The 17,251-nt window shown below is 49.3% G+C and overlaps 3 protein-coding genes across 3 annotated transcripts in view; 2 read left to right on the top strand and 1 right to left on the bottom strand.

Moving 5' to 3' along the window:
- The window catches only part of lrig3 (leucine-rich repeats and immunoglobulin-like domains 3), a 16,579-nt gene extending 16,258 nt beyond the window's left edge, over window positions 1–321 (top strand). Inside the window, 1 exon segment of the mRNA XM_068755506.1 lies at window positions 112–321. Coding sequence (XP_068611607.1) covers window positions 112–321 — 210 coding nt within the window.
- Window positions 322–9,881: 9,560 nt separating this feature from the next.
- Window positions 9,882–11,804, bottom strand: atp23 (ATP23 metallopeptidase and ATP synthase assembly factor homolog). The gene is made up of 6 exons (XM_068755340.1): window positions 11,576–11,804; window positions 11,347–11,392; window positions 11,032–11,113; window positions 10,811–10,948; window positions 10,471–10,554; window positions 9,882–10,394 (listed from the first exon to the last, which is right to left on the bottom strand). Exons 1-6 carry the CDS (start codon window positions 11,721–11,723, stop codon window positions 10,191–10,193), a joined length of 702 nt encoding a protein of 233 aa, XP_068611441.1. The 5' UTR covers window positions 11,724–11,804; the 3' UTR covers window positions 9,882–10,190.
- A 767-nt stretch (window positions 11,805–12,571) lies between these two features.
- rpap3 (RNA polymerase II associated protein 3) lies at window positions 12,572–16,888 on the top strand. Its single transcript, XM_068755262.1, has 16 exons — window positions 12,572–12,724; window positions 12,840–12,986; window positions 13,068–13,178; window positions 13,261–13,388; window positions 13,448–13,569; window positions 13,831–13,910; window positions 13,990–14,100; window positions 14,252–14,379; window positions 14,458–14,579; window positions 14,768–14,838; window positions 15,064–15,156; window positions 15,443–15,624; window positions 15,718–15,895; window positions 15,982–16,079; window positions 16,152–16,252; window positions 16,354–16,888. Exons 1-16 carry the CDS (start codon window positions 12,572–12,574, stop codon window positions 16,437–16,439), a joined length of 1,911 nt encoding a protein of 636 aa, XP_068611363.1. The 3' UTR covers window positions 16,440–16,888.
- The last annotated feature ends 363 nt before the right edge of the window (window positions 16,889–17,251 follow it).

The following is a 17,251-nucleotide window of genomic DNA, read 5'->3' as shown; positions in this document are numbered from 1 at the left end:
AAACCCCCCGGCTCGGATGAGTCCGAGGCTGGTGGAGCCTCGACCTCGGGGACTTCTGACGAAAAGACTCAAACAGGAAAGGCAACTTTGGCAAATGTCGCCTAAATCCAGGTGGTTTCTGTCGACGCTTCCGGACTGGTTGTGTTCCTCCGGTTGCACCCGGAGAGCGCAGCGGCGTCCTGGCTGGTGGCTGCGGTCGCCGGCAGCCTGCAATTATCTCTTCAATTTGTCGGAGGCTGCCGACAGCGTCCGGAAAGCCCCGTCAGAGTGGATGTGAACGAGGGCGAGGGCAAACAGGTGGAGCTACGACAACGCAAGTGAAAATGGTTTACGTAAAAAAAAAAAAAGACAGGGAGACAGAGAAAAGTGTCAATAAATTAACTCTGAGAATTAAATGATTCAAAAAATGAAGATTTTTTTAACTTTTGCTAAATCCGGGGGGGTTCAAGGAAACTGCAGACGCATGGTTTTGACTTGTATCCATCGACTTTTTGGGGGGGAAACTTCTGAAGTAGAACTTTCAAACTCCTGTAAGGCCAAGTGTATCATGTTTGTCGTCTGTTTGCGGTTGAGTCATCAGTCTCCAGCTGACCTTTGACCTCTGTGAGAATCAGCACTTCAACTGAAGTGGGCAAATGAAACAAGCGTGGCCCAAAATGATTTGTTGTAACAAAATGTATGAGAATAGCTTAAAATTAAACCTTAAAAATGAACAACGTATTTAACATTTGTATTAACGTAAATGTCTGATATGTACGAGTGGAAAGTGAAAGTGCACCCTTTCCCACGAGGCAGAGTTTAGATCCGTTTGTTCTTCATTATATCTGCCGCTCCCCGCCTGTCTGTCGCCCCCCCTCCCTGCCCGCCCCACTGAGGGGCAGTTTGAAAAAAGCGTGAGCGACGAGGCGTCCCTGACAATGATGGGAAAAGCCGTGTGCTGACAAGGAGCAAACAAACGCTCCGGGGTTTTCATTTCAGGCCACGCCTGCTGTCGACAGCTCGAACAAATGGAAGAATAGGGGGGGCGGGGGGAGGGCAATTAACTCGCACGCAGTCATTAAGGATTACAAAACGGCCAGTCCTTCCACTGGGATGAATTTAATCTCGGTTCAACGGGCTGAGTTGGATCCAGGATTCTGGGGCGCCTCAGACAGACGTGAAACGGTTCGGCGCTGAAGCGAAGGCATCTCGCCTGCTGTAGGTAAAAAGAGAAACACGTTTGAACTATCAGAACTCGACACCGCCACGCAGCGAGCCCCCCCCCCCCCCCCCAGGCGTGTTCTGGCAAGCCGTGTTGTGAAAACAGCATCTCCATTTAGAACAAGTGAGCGGTTGAATATTTATTGTTTGGTTAAGGATTCAGCGAGAAATCAGTCGGCGGCAAAGCAGAACTCAGTGAGGGGGGGTGAGTGGGGGTGAGCGGGAGTGGGGGTGAGCGGGGGTGGGGGGGGGGGTCCCATGACTTCTCCCCAGACCAGAGTTGCCTGATCCTGATCGACACAGACAGAACATCGAGGTGTTGACGGACGGTCCGGCGGCCTCGCTCTCTCTCTGAAACTCGCCAGCTAAGCACCGACACTATTGAGACACCACTTTGCCATTCTATGTACTGTTATCCCGGGTTAGCCCCGCCTCCTGCCCGATGTCGGCTGGGATAGGTTCCATCCCCGGCACCGTGGTCCGCCCCATTCTTCCCGATTGACTTGGCATGACAATAACGTATAACATCTAAGGAGAATCCATTCAAAGCGGTTCTTCTTAGCTTCACATCATTGAAATAAGGATTGAAAAACAGCAAGTGTAGCAACAAAAGGCTCATAAGAAAGCAGAGGATGATGATGATGATGATGATGATGATGATGATGATGATGAAGACTGACGTTTAACAGCCAATATATCATTCAAACGACGTAACACTTGGGGGGGGGGGGGGTGCAGAACCAGTCCCTCGGCGGCTGAATGCATGCAGGCCCACCCAGAAGACTGACTGCGGGCCGCTCCTCTCCTTTATCATTGGGTTCTTTGTGCAGGAATTCGTGCACGCGTCCTCCCACACCCACTCGTCCTCCAGATGGAAGACGGAGCCGTCCCGTCACGGGGACAGGCATCCCGGCGCTCTTTCCAACAACAAAGATTTTCAAACGTTTTCCAGACTGGCTGGCAGCGGGGACTCGGAGTCTTGAGTAACCGGAGTCTTGGCAACATGAGTTCAGTTTCTGAAACACAAATAATAAGTCTAACGCCGGCCAGGCGGGCCTCCTCCCGTCATCGGCGGCGCCCCCTCCCTTGGTCGTGAGGGAGGGCGTTCACGTATTCTTGCGTTTCGAGGTGTTTTAAGCCTGTAAATCCTTAAAAGAGCCAACATTTTCCTCCAATATTCCTGTCTGGACTCGAAGTCTGCCTCCAGAGTCATGTGATTTATAGCGGCTATAAACTCCAATCACGGCGACGCATTAAGGAAAAGGGCCTCCCGATACGTAGCACTCCGGTTTAAGAGCGGGAACGCGAGAGGAACGATGGCCTTAAAGGTGCCCGAGGTCGGGATAAGGGAGGCGTTTGTGTAAAAAGACAATTAAAAGTCAAGGTGTAGGTGGGAAAAGGGAAGGGAAGACGAGGAGAAGGAGGAGCAGAGGCCTGCAGAGGCCTGGATTACTATCATTACCGTAATGACTCTGTAATGTTTTCTTTCCGGGACCAGTAATTGTTACCAAAAGGGATGCAGGTGGACAAATTGCTGCCGAGCTTTCCGCTACCCAGGCCTCAGCTGAGTTGTAGACGCATGTATTGACCCTTTTAAACGTCCACGGTCCATATAGCCCACATGAGCGCCCACCCGCAGCAAACTGTCCGTGACTCTTAAAACCAGCCAGATGCTCCCAGGCTGGGATTCCCCAAGCGGCTTCATGACAAGGACTCACAAGTTAGCGAACTGATGCGAGGGGATTTTTATTGTTCGGTGGGACCGTCTCGCTCTCTCTCTTTTAAAGCTACGGACAAAGAATGTCTCTTTAAACTAATGCAGTTCATTAAATAACAGTAAAACCAGATCATTGTTTTTGCTAAAGGGGCCAAATGTGGAACCGGTTCAAAGAAACGAAAAATAATGAGTCGAATAAAGTGGAGCCACTTCATTGTTCTTTACTGTGCGCTTGCTCTTTGGTTGGACTGTTCCTACATTTCCCAGAATGCCTTTCAACCACTGATTGAACTGATTTTTGAATCCATAAATGGAGTTTTTAAGCTTTTTCCTGACCTCATTCTGGATCTGATCCAGAAAACGTTTTTCATGATGGTTCCTGACTCTGATTTTTTTGTGAGTGAATTGAATGCAGGTTTTACAAGATATGATTTTCTGAAAAAGCCTCCATTATAAGTAAATGGGAAAACCCAAATATCAGCATCCGCAATCCAGATTCGATCCGGATGACATTCGGTGTTGAGATAGAGACCCCTCCCCCCCCCCATCCTACATGACTGTGTCAAATTCCATAAACATTGGTCAATAATAATTGAGGAAAATGATTTGAAGCTCCATTGACTGTAATGCTAAATTAAAAAGTCAAAGTGATCCGGAATCTCCTCTGGATCAACACCAAAATTTAATAATCTGTTCCTGGTAACATTCCCAATATTTCCTGAAAATGTCAGCAAGATCCATCCGTAACCTTTTATTGATCGTTATCAGACAAAATGGCATGAAAATCGATTCATGAAACGGAACTGGAGACGGCAGTTTGAGAACTCTCCAGCTGCCTCATCAGAAGTCTTCCAGGCTCTCCGAGGAACTTCCTGCGCTCCGCGTTCCATTTTTAGACGCTCGCTCCTCTTTTCTTCCCAGCAGCGACTTTCTTCTCCGCCCCAGATGGTCCTTCGTCGACCTCTTTTAAGTCTTTGCAGGCCAATTTTCCACGTCATTTGAAAGTGTTGTAATTAGCAGTGTGAAAGCGGCACATGTGTGGCGGCACCGCATCAATCACACGGTAACACCTGATTGTAATCACCTCGGCAACGGCTCAGTCCGACACACACACGGAACAGCTTTGAGCGAAATGCTGCAGGAGGAAAAGAGGGACATAAAAAAATACAAAAACTCATGAGCAGGCAATGAGCTCGGCCATTGTTAGAATCTAGTCGTGGCGTTGTGTATTTGTGTAGCTGGTGCTTTTAGTGTGTTTGTACTACAGTACTCTTGTACTGCAGCTGTGATAGTTGTGCAGGTGCACAAGTCAAAAACTCCTTCAGGCTTCCTCAGACATTGTAAAGCTTGTATCTGACGTTTACTGATATCGAAGTACTGCCGTTTCTTAAACTGTCTCTTAATACTGAAACCACGTAAGTGAAGCACTTTGGGCTTATTCCTTTGGAATAATAATAATATAATAAAACTAAAATAACCTTCTCTTTCTATCCACCGAGCATCGCAAGACCAACAAATGTGACTGCGGGCCGGGATCGATCGTAAAAATGGATTCTTGTTCGTTTTGTGACCCCGTATCATGAAATGTAAAATAAGTACAAGCTACTAGACGTCAAATATTTAGAGAAATCATGTCGTCGCTCTAACGTCTTGCTATTTTTATCCTGTATATGATATTAAAGGTATTTTCTATATATCCTCAGAGACCTTTTTTTGCTGTTTCGTAGCCCTCTCTTGATGTCACCGGGCCTCGGCCGGCTCGCTGGACGTCACCAGGGCTCGCCACGCTGCACGGGAGAGACAGACGTGTTTCCGCTCAGTGACTCATTCAGCGTGTTGGACCACGTGAAGCCGCAGCGCTGAGACCTGGCGTTGGCCTGCCAGAAGGCCTACGGGGCTGTCAGAGCGTGCTGCACACGCCGTTTCCATGCCCTCCACGCCAGCAAACATGCAAACAGCTGCGTTTTCCATCAAAAGCGGTTTTTGGAGATGTGGGGTTTTTTTCCATTCTTCCAGAGGAGAGAGAGAGAGAGAGCGAGAGAGAGAGGTTGCACTATAAAATGAGACGTGCTTCCTATTCCGAGGTACAGATTGGTGCATGTTTATTACAATGTGCTGAGTCATGCAAAGTTTCGTAAGATCGGCGTGGCCTGCGGGGCAAAAAGCCAAAGAGTGTTTTCTTGAGATGAGGAATGAGTTTCTGTTGAATGAAATGCGTCTCAGGTTCCGTCTTAAATGTGTCCTGCTTGTGAACTTTATGCAAGGATTTAAAAAGAAAACACTTCATTCGTTCTAATGCGCCGACACGCCTTCAGCAAACTGTGTGCGCATTCACTCGGAGAAAGCAACATGCAAACGACTCAATGCAGGAATTAATGTGTACTCGCATTCTATACGGGAAAATAAACAGGGTTAAGGTCAGTATAAAATGTCATTTCACCCAGAAGTCTTGATACGTAGAAGAGGAAGCGGCACCACAGTGACCTCTAGTGGCTGCATGTAAAGGTCCAGGATTGGATTCAAGGCAGAGAAAGACAATTAATATAAATGATATTTATTCTGATTCAGAGAAGACTCTTTATCTTTATCTGCATCGGGGTCACATAGAGAAACAAACAGCCACGTTTTAAATGAAATTGATGGAACAGTCGATTCAGTGATGACTCTACTAACATTGATTTGAGGATTCATTTTGTTGTTGCAGTGAGGAAAGATCTGAATTTCACAAAATGTTCCTTTCTTACTAGGCCTAGAGCGTATTTCTTTATTTGGAGTCGTGGAATATAATTTTCTTTTTATTTGCGATGCAGTAAAAGGTGAAACACGCTGGTCTGTTATCTGCATTTGTTATTCATAGTCGTAGATTTGTTCATTGGACACAACTCTCCTTGCCTGCGGTTTTTTTATATTTATATTTTTTTATATTCTCTGCGTTTGTGCTCTTTAATTACTCTTTAATTGCCTGCCAGAACTGATCAATAGTGTCAGGTGCAACGTGAAAGGCGGGGCCAGCAGGCGGACCCCGCCTTACCCGGCTCGTGATTGATTACTGTGATGTGCGCCGGAGGTCAGACCCATCCTCGCCATCCGGAATGAGGAACCCATGCTGAGGTCAAGCCGGCAAAGGTTCGGAAGCTGCGAGGGTCGGATGCTGCGAGGGTCGGATGCTGCGAGGGTCGGATGCCGCGAGGGTCGGATGATGCGAGGGTCGGATGCTGTGCGGGTCAGATGCTGCGAGGGTCGGATGGTTTGTTAATGCCCTTCACAGACAGACACTGGGCCCAAAAGCTCGTCTTGATGAATCCCGTGACCTTTGACCTCTAACATGAAACCTGAAGGAACTCAGCCGACCAACGCGAATCCGCTGCAGCTGGGGGGGTTCTGGGAGATCCGACCCTTTTGTCCTCACTCGTGTCCTCGCTGGAGACGCAGCGATCCCTCCGGTTGCTGCCGTTCAGGCTCCGCCGCCGCCGGAGCTCATCCGTGACAAAGCCGCCAGATTGGAGGACAGTTATCCGGACCCGTGGCACCGGCGGTCGCACTAATGTGGCACACCGGAGAGGCGGACTGGCCCCTCAGGCAATCTCAAGCTCCTCCCTTCGACGGATTGGGAATCCCAGCAGCCACCTGCTCGGCTCAGAAACGGCGGACGCGTGTCTCACAAGCAGGGCAGGCAGGAGGCCGAGGCGATCCCGCCGACGCCCTCGGCCATCGCCCGGCGCCACCGCCCACCTGACCCGTTGGAAGCAGGAATCGAGGTCGTGGCTTCGGATCTGATTCCTGTTCCCCGACTCATCCGTTCACAAGTCGGCATTTTACAAAAGTCAAACGGCCGTGCGCGGCCGACACACACCAATGGATCCTGGAACGCTGCGTGCGCAACGATGTTCAGTCTGTTACCTCGTTGTTTGGGTTCAGGGACCTAAAGCTGGACCCTTTCGGTTCCCCGTCTCTGTTCCCTGATCCATCGGCAGAAGACAAATGTCGGTTCCTCCTCGGGGGGGCCCGTTAACGTTCCCGGTTTAAAGTTTACCGGAGTTTACTTTTCACCACGACCGGCGACACTCGTCAAGGTGAGCGGCGCCGGCGGTGAGGATTCCTTAATGAGAGCCGGCGACTTCGGGGAGCGCTTGCTCTCTCCTCGGGACGTTGTCCGGCGGATGTTATGTAAATCGCTCAGGCCTAATTAATACCCCGCATATCATTAGCTAAACGAGGACGCAAATGCCAGCCAGCGTTAATTACCTTCATGGAAGTCGACTCCAGTTCAGGGGGGAGCGTTAACCGTCTTCAAGCTGTCCCATGTGGGCGTAAAGTTTTTAGATATGATGGAAGAGACGTGGGAGAAAAGAGACACGTTACACGCATGACGTGTGTGTGTGTGTGTGTGCGTGTGTGCGCACAAATCCCTGGTCTTCTCTCGCTGTTGGAAACGCAACGTGGGAAACTCGCCGCCGCCTCCTCTCCAACGAAGGAACCCGGGAATCTGAATGTTTTCATCTTCTTATTGCTGATCATTCAAGACAATGTGGCACAACTTTACGATATAATTGTAATGTTTAAAAAAAAAAAAAAACTTCTAAAAATGGCTTTTAATGTTATTATTTTTCATCGATGAGGAACGTTTGTTTTGGGGGATTCGGGTCAACCAACCATGAATTCAGGTCCGAAATGGCCTCGCCAACGACGATACAAAGATGATGTGCCAACTTTAAACATCTCGATAATTAATCCTCAACTTGCACTCGTAATTAATTGACCCCCCCCCCCCCCCCCCCCCCCCCCCCGCAGTCTCATACAGCGCTTCCCTGCTGGGGAAGTTAATTATCCAGTTAGACAATTCACCTCCAGAGGATTTGTGCTGTGAATCCTAATGACTTCCACGTTTTCCTTCCCGTGCGTCGCTGCTTCGGTGCAGCAGCAACGATCCTCATTTAACTTTTAACTACTGCTGTCAGGTAACGGAGATATAGTTGCGTTCATTTGATCTTTTTTAAAAAAATCACCCGAATTTGCCTGTTTTTGGATGCTGGGTTGAAGCTGGAACAGCTAGAAGAGCGTGGCCGGGATATGAACCCAGAACCTTCTAGCGTTGAGGCGACAATGTCGACTGCTGCGCCCTAATGTAACGAATAAAACGTTCGGGTTTGTTTTGCTACTTGAGAAAGTTGAAACTCGCCTTAACTAAAGCAGAAACAACAAATTTAAAGTGAATGATGAAGTTAATACTCCGTTCTCAAAAAATGTGATTGTGTGTGTGTTTTATTCTGGATATTTATATAAATATAGATATGTATTTATTTAAAGACTAATGAATTCATGTTGGCCGTTTCAGATCTGCACCCTTGTCCTCGATCAGGTGAAGATGATTGTCCTCCTCGGGCTAAAGAACGGGTGACTGGACTCGATGTCATTTCTTTGTTCGAGTGCTTCCCCAGAGTGCCACAGAGAGGACAGAAAAATGGCCGCCTCGGCTACAGGATGCCACGTCGGCCAACTCCTCCGCTTCCTCCTTTCATTTCAAAGTCATCTCAAAGAGGGACATGTGTGTCGAACCTTTCTTCCCCTTAAGCTCCTTTCGCATTTTTGAAGCGATATCTAATACGGAAATTGCTCATTATCCTCCCACAAAGTGAATCCAGAAATAGCTCCGTCTTCTTAGGCTCTTTAAAAGTCGCGCTTTACCAGCTCCACCCCAGCGACGACACCTCGAACCCTCACAAAGTCCTCGCACCGCTCCACGCTGCAGCTAAATCCGGCACCGTGGTAATGAACGAGGGAAGTTCATTAGAGCTCTCGGGGGTTAATGTGCTGTCCTGGAGCAGATTAGCGAGGATCCTAATGAGATCACTGCCTTTTGGAAGCGATGGAATAATGCAAGTCGCCACTCTTCGCAGCAGCGCCTCTGCTACGGGCTCAGCGTTCACCTGAAACAGGCCACAGCTCAGCCAATTCAATTAGAAGCATCAATAAAACTGCCAGAGATCTTTTTCCTTGTGGTTCTATTCGAGGATGGGGGGATTGGGGCGCCATCTACCGCGCAGAAACGGTACTGCAGCTGTAAAACAGGAACTTCTGGGCTGCCGGTAATGTCGAATAATAGACGGTCCTAAAATCCATCTGATGTAATTTCCCTGATTAAATATGTATTTTATTTTTACTTGAAAGCTGCGGCTTGGATTTGGTGTCTAAAAAGCCTCGTCGTTCTCACAGATGATTACGAAATAAAGCGAAAAGGGTATAAACACGACCAAAACCGCCGCCGTAGCTTACTAGGTAGCATCGGCAAGGACTGACAAGGACTCTTGACCTCTGACCTCAGCATGTCTGCCCTGCGATGTGCGCTTAAGAATGAAATACAACAACTTACAAATCAACAAGCTTGTTCTAACTGTTGGAAAAATAATTATATCGTTTTGTTTATTCTTTATCTAGCATGTTTACAGAATATTGTCTCGTGTCCGTGTTTGTCTCACTCCGATGCCGACACCTCGAGTTTGTATTCTACATGTTCTCTGTTAGGCCTCCGATAATGAACCTAATCCTCTTAAGACTTTAGAGCTCCTCTATTGACACAAAGTGAACGCGATTATGATGCAGAGGGTGTCGTCTTTGAGATAGGCAGAGGAGGATGACGCGTGTGTGTGGGATTATGAGACTACCGGTAATTCCCTTATAACTTCTCCCCTCATTAATCTCCGGGGAAGGATATGAGATTCTTCAAATGCTAACGTCCAATAAAGATGTCAGCTGCGACATTTTAGCGCCACGGCGCAGATATCCGCCAAGTCGACCGTGTTGCTGAAGAACTTTTGTCACTTTGCTAACACTCCTCGCCTCACAGGTTAATTTAAACAAATCTTTTCCGAGGATGAAATGCATGAATTCTTTATGAATCGGTAATATGCTGATTTTGTACCGATGTCTAGTCCTGGGGAAAAGGACGAGACATTTCATTGGATTCAAACTTTAATTTCAACGAGTCGATTCTGTATAGCATATTCTGTATCAGCTGTATTTACATGGAATAAGTGACGAAGGATCTCCTGTAGTTTCTTAAAAGCACCTGAAAACAGACGAACGTCTCACCGGGGCCTCGTTTATGGCGCCGCTTCACTTCTACAGAATGAACGTCCGGAGTACGAAGATGAAATACGTCTCCGCTCCGAAGAATCTCAGCGCCAGATCCGCTGAAGGGACACGTTGGTTTCCACGTCGTCCACAGCTGCCAGTCAAAGCCCCTTCGGGCAGTTTACACGTGAGAGCGGCAACGCTAAAGGTTAGCATTGTACCGATCTCTGTTCACGTGATCCCTGTAGGCGAACTGAGCATCTTTCTTGCTGTGCGGGATCCGTCCAAACGGAGCATGGTCGTTAAAACACGTGTCGAAGACCTCGTCGAGGATCTTCGTCGCCTCCTCTCGGCTGATGTTCCTCACAGCCAGGATGGAGCGAAGGGCGCAGCCTCTGACGCACTCCTGTCAAAAAAAAAGGTCAAGCTCAGCCCGGAGACACGAACGAACAGGAAGCGGCGATTCATCCCAGCGCCGGCACCTGATGATGCGCCTTCACGCCGAAGTTCAATCGGCCCATTTCGTTCTGAAAGGAACACTCTCCGCTGAGGTTCGCTGCCCGAATCTGGAATAACAACAGAAGATTTTATAACTCGACATGTATCAATCAAATCAAACATCCAATCATCATTTACTGCCATTTGGTACGATCTAAAACTTATTCTAAGAAAGATCCAGATTTTCAACACGAATCGGTGCGTTTTGGGTTCGGGTTCGGGCCCAGGCCGGGCTGTACGCGCCGGGGGCGTTTGTGTTATAACAGGGACGAATCATTTATTACCACGCGGATAAGCAAAGTGCAGGAACGGAGCCGGACTCGCCTCGGAACAAGCCAGATGCCTGAAGCTGTTGAACCAGTCGACTTTAGCGCGGCAGTGGTCGAAGGCGTGAACGAGCTCGTGCGTCACCACCTGGGTCATGTGGGCTTGTCGGTGGATGCTGTTCTGACACAGAACGATCTGTAAACGCGAAGCAGAGCTCCATCACGTCGAGCTGGTGCGTTCGGCCGTCTTCGTTAATGAGAAAGGGCTTCTCCGCTCACCTGAGAGGAAGCTGCATCGAAGCCGCCGCTGACCTTCCCGTCACAATCCTCACAAGAGAAGTGCCGGTCTGGAAACGCTTGGCTGCGTTCAGGGGAGAGAGCAAAGTGAGCCCGGTGCCAAATAAATGGGCTCAGAATGAAGTAAAACAGGATCACACGTAGTTTTATTGTGTGCATGGATGCTAAGAGCATAAATAACAGACTATTAAGGGCATGTTCTATGTAAATAGTAAGAAAATTACACTGTAAAAGGTTTACAGTGTAAGATCAACAAAGGCCGAACAGACTGGGCTCCGGTTTAAAATGGTTCCCTACCATCCAGAACTCTTCATGGCGCTGAGGAGCAGTTTGGCGAACGGGCCTGGAAGGGCGAGGAGAACAGGATAAAGCATTTATTAGTGGCGTTAAACAGGAAGACCCGCAGATCACGCATAAACGCGCGTGAACGCCAGACCCGTCGGGGAGAACTCCCTCTCAGACATTTAGCCCAGCGTTCACGAGCCGATGGAAGGTTGCTAGCTAGCTAGCTAGCTGGGATACTCACTCATTTCCATTGTGTAAGCTAACATGAGCCGACATTTGCGATTGAAAGTGAACAGCCCCTCCGCGATTGATCCCTTTCTGTACTTGCTCTTGTGTCTCTCTGGGAATAGACCGTATCCATAATCCTCCTCCGGTTTATCCTTGTCCATTGTAGGAAATGCTACCAGAAGTCGCACTGGTTAGCTACCGCTAGCTGGGGGGAGAGGTCATCGCTGTTTTGGAGATCACGTGGTAGCAAAGAGGTCAAAGGTAAAGGTGTGGGTGAAATATTTTTGTTTACATTAATTAGAATTTAGGCTTTCCAAATAAATCAAGGAATATACACTTTAATTTTATGTATGAAAAATATAAATTAAAGGTTTTTTGTTTTTTTTACAGATTCGTATAGTTTAGATCGTCTATTAGGAGAATCGTGAAGAGGCGGAAAGTGGTGAAAAAGGTCAGTTCTCCGTGTAGTCCGATTTACATTTGATATTACGACTCGTAGTTTTATTATGATAAAGCAAAAAGCCATAAAAACTGTTTTCACGTTAGTATTCAGTTGCATTTTCCCTGTACAGTTTGGGTTGATGGTTCGCTGTTTACTTTAAATCCAGGGACCGTACCGGATAATATCGATCATCAAATTATAGACGATCTTTGTTTACGTGCGACGCGAGACTAGTAGCGCAAAGGCTGCTGGGACATGGCTGTCATGGCTCCGAACATAAACAGAGCGCGTTGAACGACGTCGCACGTCCTGCTCTGTTTAGCCGGATTAGCTACAGATACGTTATCAACCATTATCTACAAACGAATTAAAAAAATAATCCGGTATTTTTCAAGGTAAACCGACTAAAGAAGCCTTTACTTTCTGCGTCGACGCTTCGTATTCCTGCGGGCTAGCTGGCTAGCCACCTGTATGCTAAACGCGTTTAGCATTTAGCTGCAACACCCAAGCTAAATCCTACAAGAACGAGTGTTAGCGAGCGTATAACACAAAATGTATGCGAGCAACATGTCCGGGGGAGGCAAAGCTTTTGAGTTGCAGCTTCAAATGCGGCAAAATACCGAGGATATGCTCAGTTTCATTAAGGATCTGGAGAGCTGGGAGACGGACACGAAGAAGAAGGACGAGGACCTGAAGACAGGAGGACCGCGGGGGCCCCAGGTTTGTCTCTTCCGTTTCCGTTCATCCATCAGTCCGAAGAACAAATCACGTTTTCGGATGATCTATTCTATTTTTTTTTTTTTTGCGTAATCATCTTGATGCTTCTGTTTTGTAGGAAAAGCTCCCAGCTGTGCGCAACAAAGACTACAAAGCTAAGATGAAAGGAACGAGAAAAAAGGAGCCGACAGGCAGTGGAGACGAGGCCCAGAAACATCCCAGGATAAAGTCATATGATTATCGGACATGGGACAAGTTTGACGTGGTGGCTAACGCGTTCTTATAAAAAGGTGGTCAGTTGTGAAGTGCGCCTCCGGATTAAAGACGTGCGCCTCTGTGCTCGCAGGAGAAGGCTCTGTCAGAGGTCGACAAGGAGGAGAGTCCTCCAGAGTCCAACGCGTCGGACTCGGAGGACGCCGGAGTGGATCGGGGGAAAGCGCTCGCTGAGAAAGAGATGGTGAATCCTTCATGACGTACGTCAGAGGACAAAGAGAAGCAAGGACCCGTTATTAAAAGCAGGTTATTTTCTTTTTATGTAGGGAAACACGTTCTTCAAAGAGGGGAAGTACAACGATGCCGTCGAATGTTACACCAGAGGGATGGAAGCCGATCCGTACGACCCCGCGCTTCCTACGAACCGAGCCGCCTCCTTCTACCGGCTCAAAAAGTAAGTAATAGCAAACGTGGGGGGGGGGGGCTCTATCGATAACGGGCTGTTCTTTGCAGGTTCGCTGTGGCAGAGTCCGACTGCAGCTTGGCCATCGCCCTGGACAGCAGTTATCACAAAGCGTACGCACGGAGAGGAGCGGCGCGTTTCGCTCTGAAGAATTATCAATCTGCTTTAGAAGGTAAAAAAAAACAACCAACAACAACAACAACAACTACGATGTTTAGAGTTTAGAGCGCGTCGGTTCCCAATCCGGCAGGTCAGGGGTCAATCAGGAAGAGTGAGAACAAAGAATCAACTGGGCCTTTCTCCTCTCATCCAACATGACCGGAAACTACCGGAACAAAGACTCCTCGGGAGTCATTAGCATTTATAAAGGGGGGGGGGGGGGGGGTGTTGGATGAGAGGCGAAACGTCTAATAGTGAATCTGCTTCTCAACAGATTACGAGACGGTTCTCCGGCTCGACCCCGAGAACACGGAAGCTCTAAACGAAGCGCAGAAAATCAAAGAGGTGAGCGCCGTCGTTTTTGCCACTGACCCTCGGTTTCAGGTCGTCTTGTTTATCGACTGGGTTTTTCTTTTTTTCTGACTGCTTTCAGAGCCTTGGAAAACAAGAGCCTGGAGCCCCGAAGGAAAGCAGGCAGCCGAAGGAGGCTGCTGCCGTGGAGGCGCAGCAGCGGAAGCAGGAGGCGGTGACGCAGAAAGACAGAGTGGGCTTGTCTCTTCTGTTGTTTCGCAAGGCGATTGTGTTTACGGAATCTTCCTGTGTGATGTCACTGTTTACGCGCGCATCGACTTCCTGTCGTTCAGCTCGCAAATGGAGGGCGCCGTCTTAAGTTCACTGCCGGACGTGTCTTTCAGGGGAACGGTTATTTCAAAGAGGGGAAGTACGAGGCGGCTGTCGAGTGTTACAGCAGAGGCATCGAGGCGGACGACATGAACGTCCTGCTGTCTGCCAACCGAGCCATGGCCTTCCTCAAGCTAGCCAGGTCAGCCCCCCCGGGGCTCTCATTTGCGCAGCCCCTTCATCTGTCGGGCGGGAAGAAGAGCAAATGTTTTTGCCGCAGGTACGCCGAGGCGGAAGTGGACTGCACCAGAGCCATTTACCTGGACGGCACGTACTCCAAGGCGTTCGCCCGCCGCGCCACGGCCAGAGCGGCTTTAGGGAAGCCGCAGGAAGCCAAGCAAGGTGGCGTATAGAACGGCTCGGTCCTCCACGGGCAAACGGGAGCGATAAAAGGCGTCGCTCTCACCGCTATCTGTGTCCCGGTACCGGATTTATAGTTTTCATTTACAAGTCCGGCTCGGGTTCTTAACGTTCTAAAATCTGAATGAAAAGACTCTGAGAACGTGTGTGTGTGTGTGTGTGTTTGTCAGATTTCCAGGAGGTGCTGAGGCTGGAACCAGGGAACAAGCAGGCCTTGAATGAACTCCAGAAACTCCAGATTGTACGTTCTAAATTGCTTTAGCTCAAACTCTAGATAAAGAAGCGATAAGCGGAACGACGGGGAACGTTTCTAATCAGGTTACTGATATAAAAAAAACACGTTTCTGCCTCGCAGACATCGCTGTGTCTCGAGTCCACCCGGCCGTGAGAACCAGCACAGGAATTCTAAATGGCTCAGACTTCATTATCGATGACCTTGACCTCTGTCTCGTCCGTGTCTTGTCAGGCCCTGGGGTCCGGCAGCCGTCTTCACACAGCAGCCGGCACACAGAGGAGAACCGTTCAGCCCGTAGACAAACCGGCGCATTTGCGTTCAGCTGTGAGTGTGTTTGGTGATAACGTAGGTATTTCGTCAAAGACGGTACAGGCCGAAGAAAAATGCAAATAGCAGGACGGATTAAAAGAGCTGCTAGAAAAATGTTATTCCATAGCATGTTTAAACTGGATGAAATAATTTATGATCGCTGGAGTTGTTTGCTCACGTTCACGACGTTGCCGCGGGTGACAGAAGGCCTTCGACCGACGGTCAGACGCATCCCGTTAGCTGCCGACGCACCTGTATCGTCCTGAGGACAATTAACACAGAGCCTCTTCACATCTCCCAGAAACCTCTGAGGAGGATTGATATCGAAGAAGTGAGTGGAAAGGTGTCTGAGGCGGAGCCGGACGGCTCCACGGCCTTCATCCAGGAAGTGGGCGGAGACGCCGAGGACAAGTCATCGTCGCCCAGCGCCAAGATGATCAAGATCGAGGAGAACGCAGAAGTCCCGTCTTCCACGTGCAGCCGGTTTGTTTCACTGCCGCGTATATTTAAGGATCTATTATATATATCCCCCCCCCCCCGACTCCTAAACACGTCCTCCCTTTCTGTTCCTACTAGCGGAGACACCAAGCCCCCGCCGGAGGAGGAGGAGGAGGAGGTGGCGCCTCCTCGTTCGTCCGGCGGCACCTCCTCAGCTGTAACGGCCGTGCCTCCTCCGCCGACCAGCGGCTTCCAGCTGGAGGCCGGACTCCGAAGGATCGGAAACCATCCTGAAGGGATCTACAGATACCTGAGGGTGAGCCGGCCTGCAGAACGCCCGGCGGCGCGCTGGGCTTTAATGTAAGCCCCGCCCCCGCCCCCGTATCGTTGTTGTCTTTGCAGCAAATCGAGCCTGATTCCTACATCGACATCTTCCACAACTCCCTGGAGCCGGACACTTTCTATCAAATCCTGAGGACCCTGCGTGGCTTCTACATCCAGTGAGTCCTGGACCCGTTGTTCGGTTCTGCGTGTGTTTCATTCTGCCGGACTGTAACTCGGGCCGTCTGCAGGAACGAAGACGCAGCCGTCACGCTGGCCGTCCTCCGGAGCCTCGCCAGCGTCCGGCGCTTCGACATGGCCGTCATGTTCATGTCGTCCTCGGAGAAGAAAGGTTGGCTGGCTCTGACTCTGACTCTGACTCATTCGGCCTTGCTTTTCATGATGACTGACTCTCTCTCTCTCTCTCTCTCGCTCGCTCGCTCTCTCCTCCAGTGCTGAAAGAAGTGTTCGACTTCCTTCACCGATCGGAGCTGGAAGGATCGTCTGTCACAGCCGTGCAGAAGAAGTACGGCGTGTGACCCTGCGTTTTATCAACGCGCTCACGTTCCACGCATTGTTCTCAGAGTTCTGCGTTTTATCAACGCGTTCACGTTCCACGCATTGTTCTCAGAGTTCTGCGTTTTATCAACGCGTTCACGTTCCACGCATTGTTCTCAGAGTTCTGCGTTTTATCAACGCGTTCACGTTCCACGCATTGTTCTCAGAGTTCTGCGTTTTATCAACGCGTTCACGTTCCACGCATTGTTCTCAGAGTTCTGCGTTTTATCAACGCGTTCACGTTCCACGCATTGTTCTCAGAGTCCTGCGTTTTATCAACGCGTTCACGTTCCACGCATTGTTCTCAGAGTTCTGCGTTTTATCAACGCGTTCACGTTCCACGCATTGTTCTCAGTTGTATTCTGACGCTGAATAAACTCTCACCTGATTCACTTCCATCAAAGTCGCCTGTGGAAATATGTCGTGGTCTTGCTCCCGTCGGTACAGCGGGCTGATCCGGAGTCGGACTTTCTCTCCGGACCTCTGGCACGGAATCTTTTTCCTCATGCAACGATCTTCGTGGTTTTCATTCGGGAGGACGAGGAACGATTGTCGCTGTTTGACCTTCGACCTAGCTCTCGTTGCACAATAGATCGGCCGCCGGCTCAAGACACCTCCTTTCTATTGGTGGAGGGAAGACAAACATTAACTTGCCCTCTGAAGGTGTTCGGTTCTCAGGGGAACGTTCCTCTGACTGAAACTCTGTGCGTGTGATGGTGAGAACCGGTTCCAGGTGGTTTTGGACACAGCGTAAAGACACTCCAAGACACCCCCCCTCTAGATCCTGCCCAGT

This window comes from Brachionichthys hirsutus, chromosome 22, assembly GCF_040956055.1.
Source record: "Brachionichthys hirsutus isolate HB-005 chromosome 22, CSIRO-AGI_Bhir_v1, whole genome shotgun sequence".
NCBI lineage: Eukaryota > Metazoa > Chordata > Actinopteri > Lophiiformes > Brachionichthyidae > Brachionichthys > Brachionichthys hirsutus.
The sequence above is the reverse complement of the archived record's forward strand: the minus strand, read 5'-3'. Positions and strand labels throughout refer to the sequence as shown.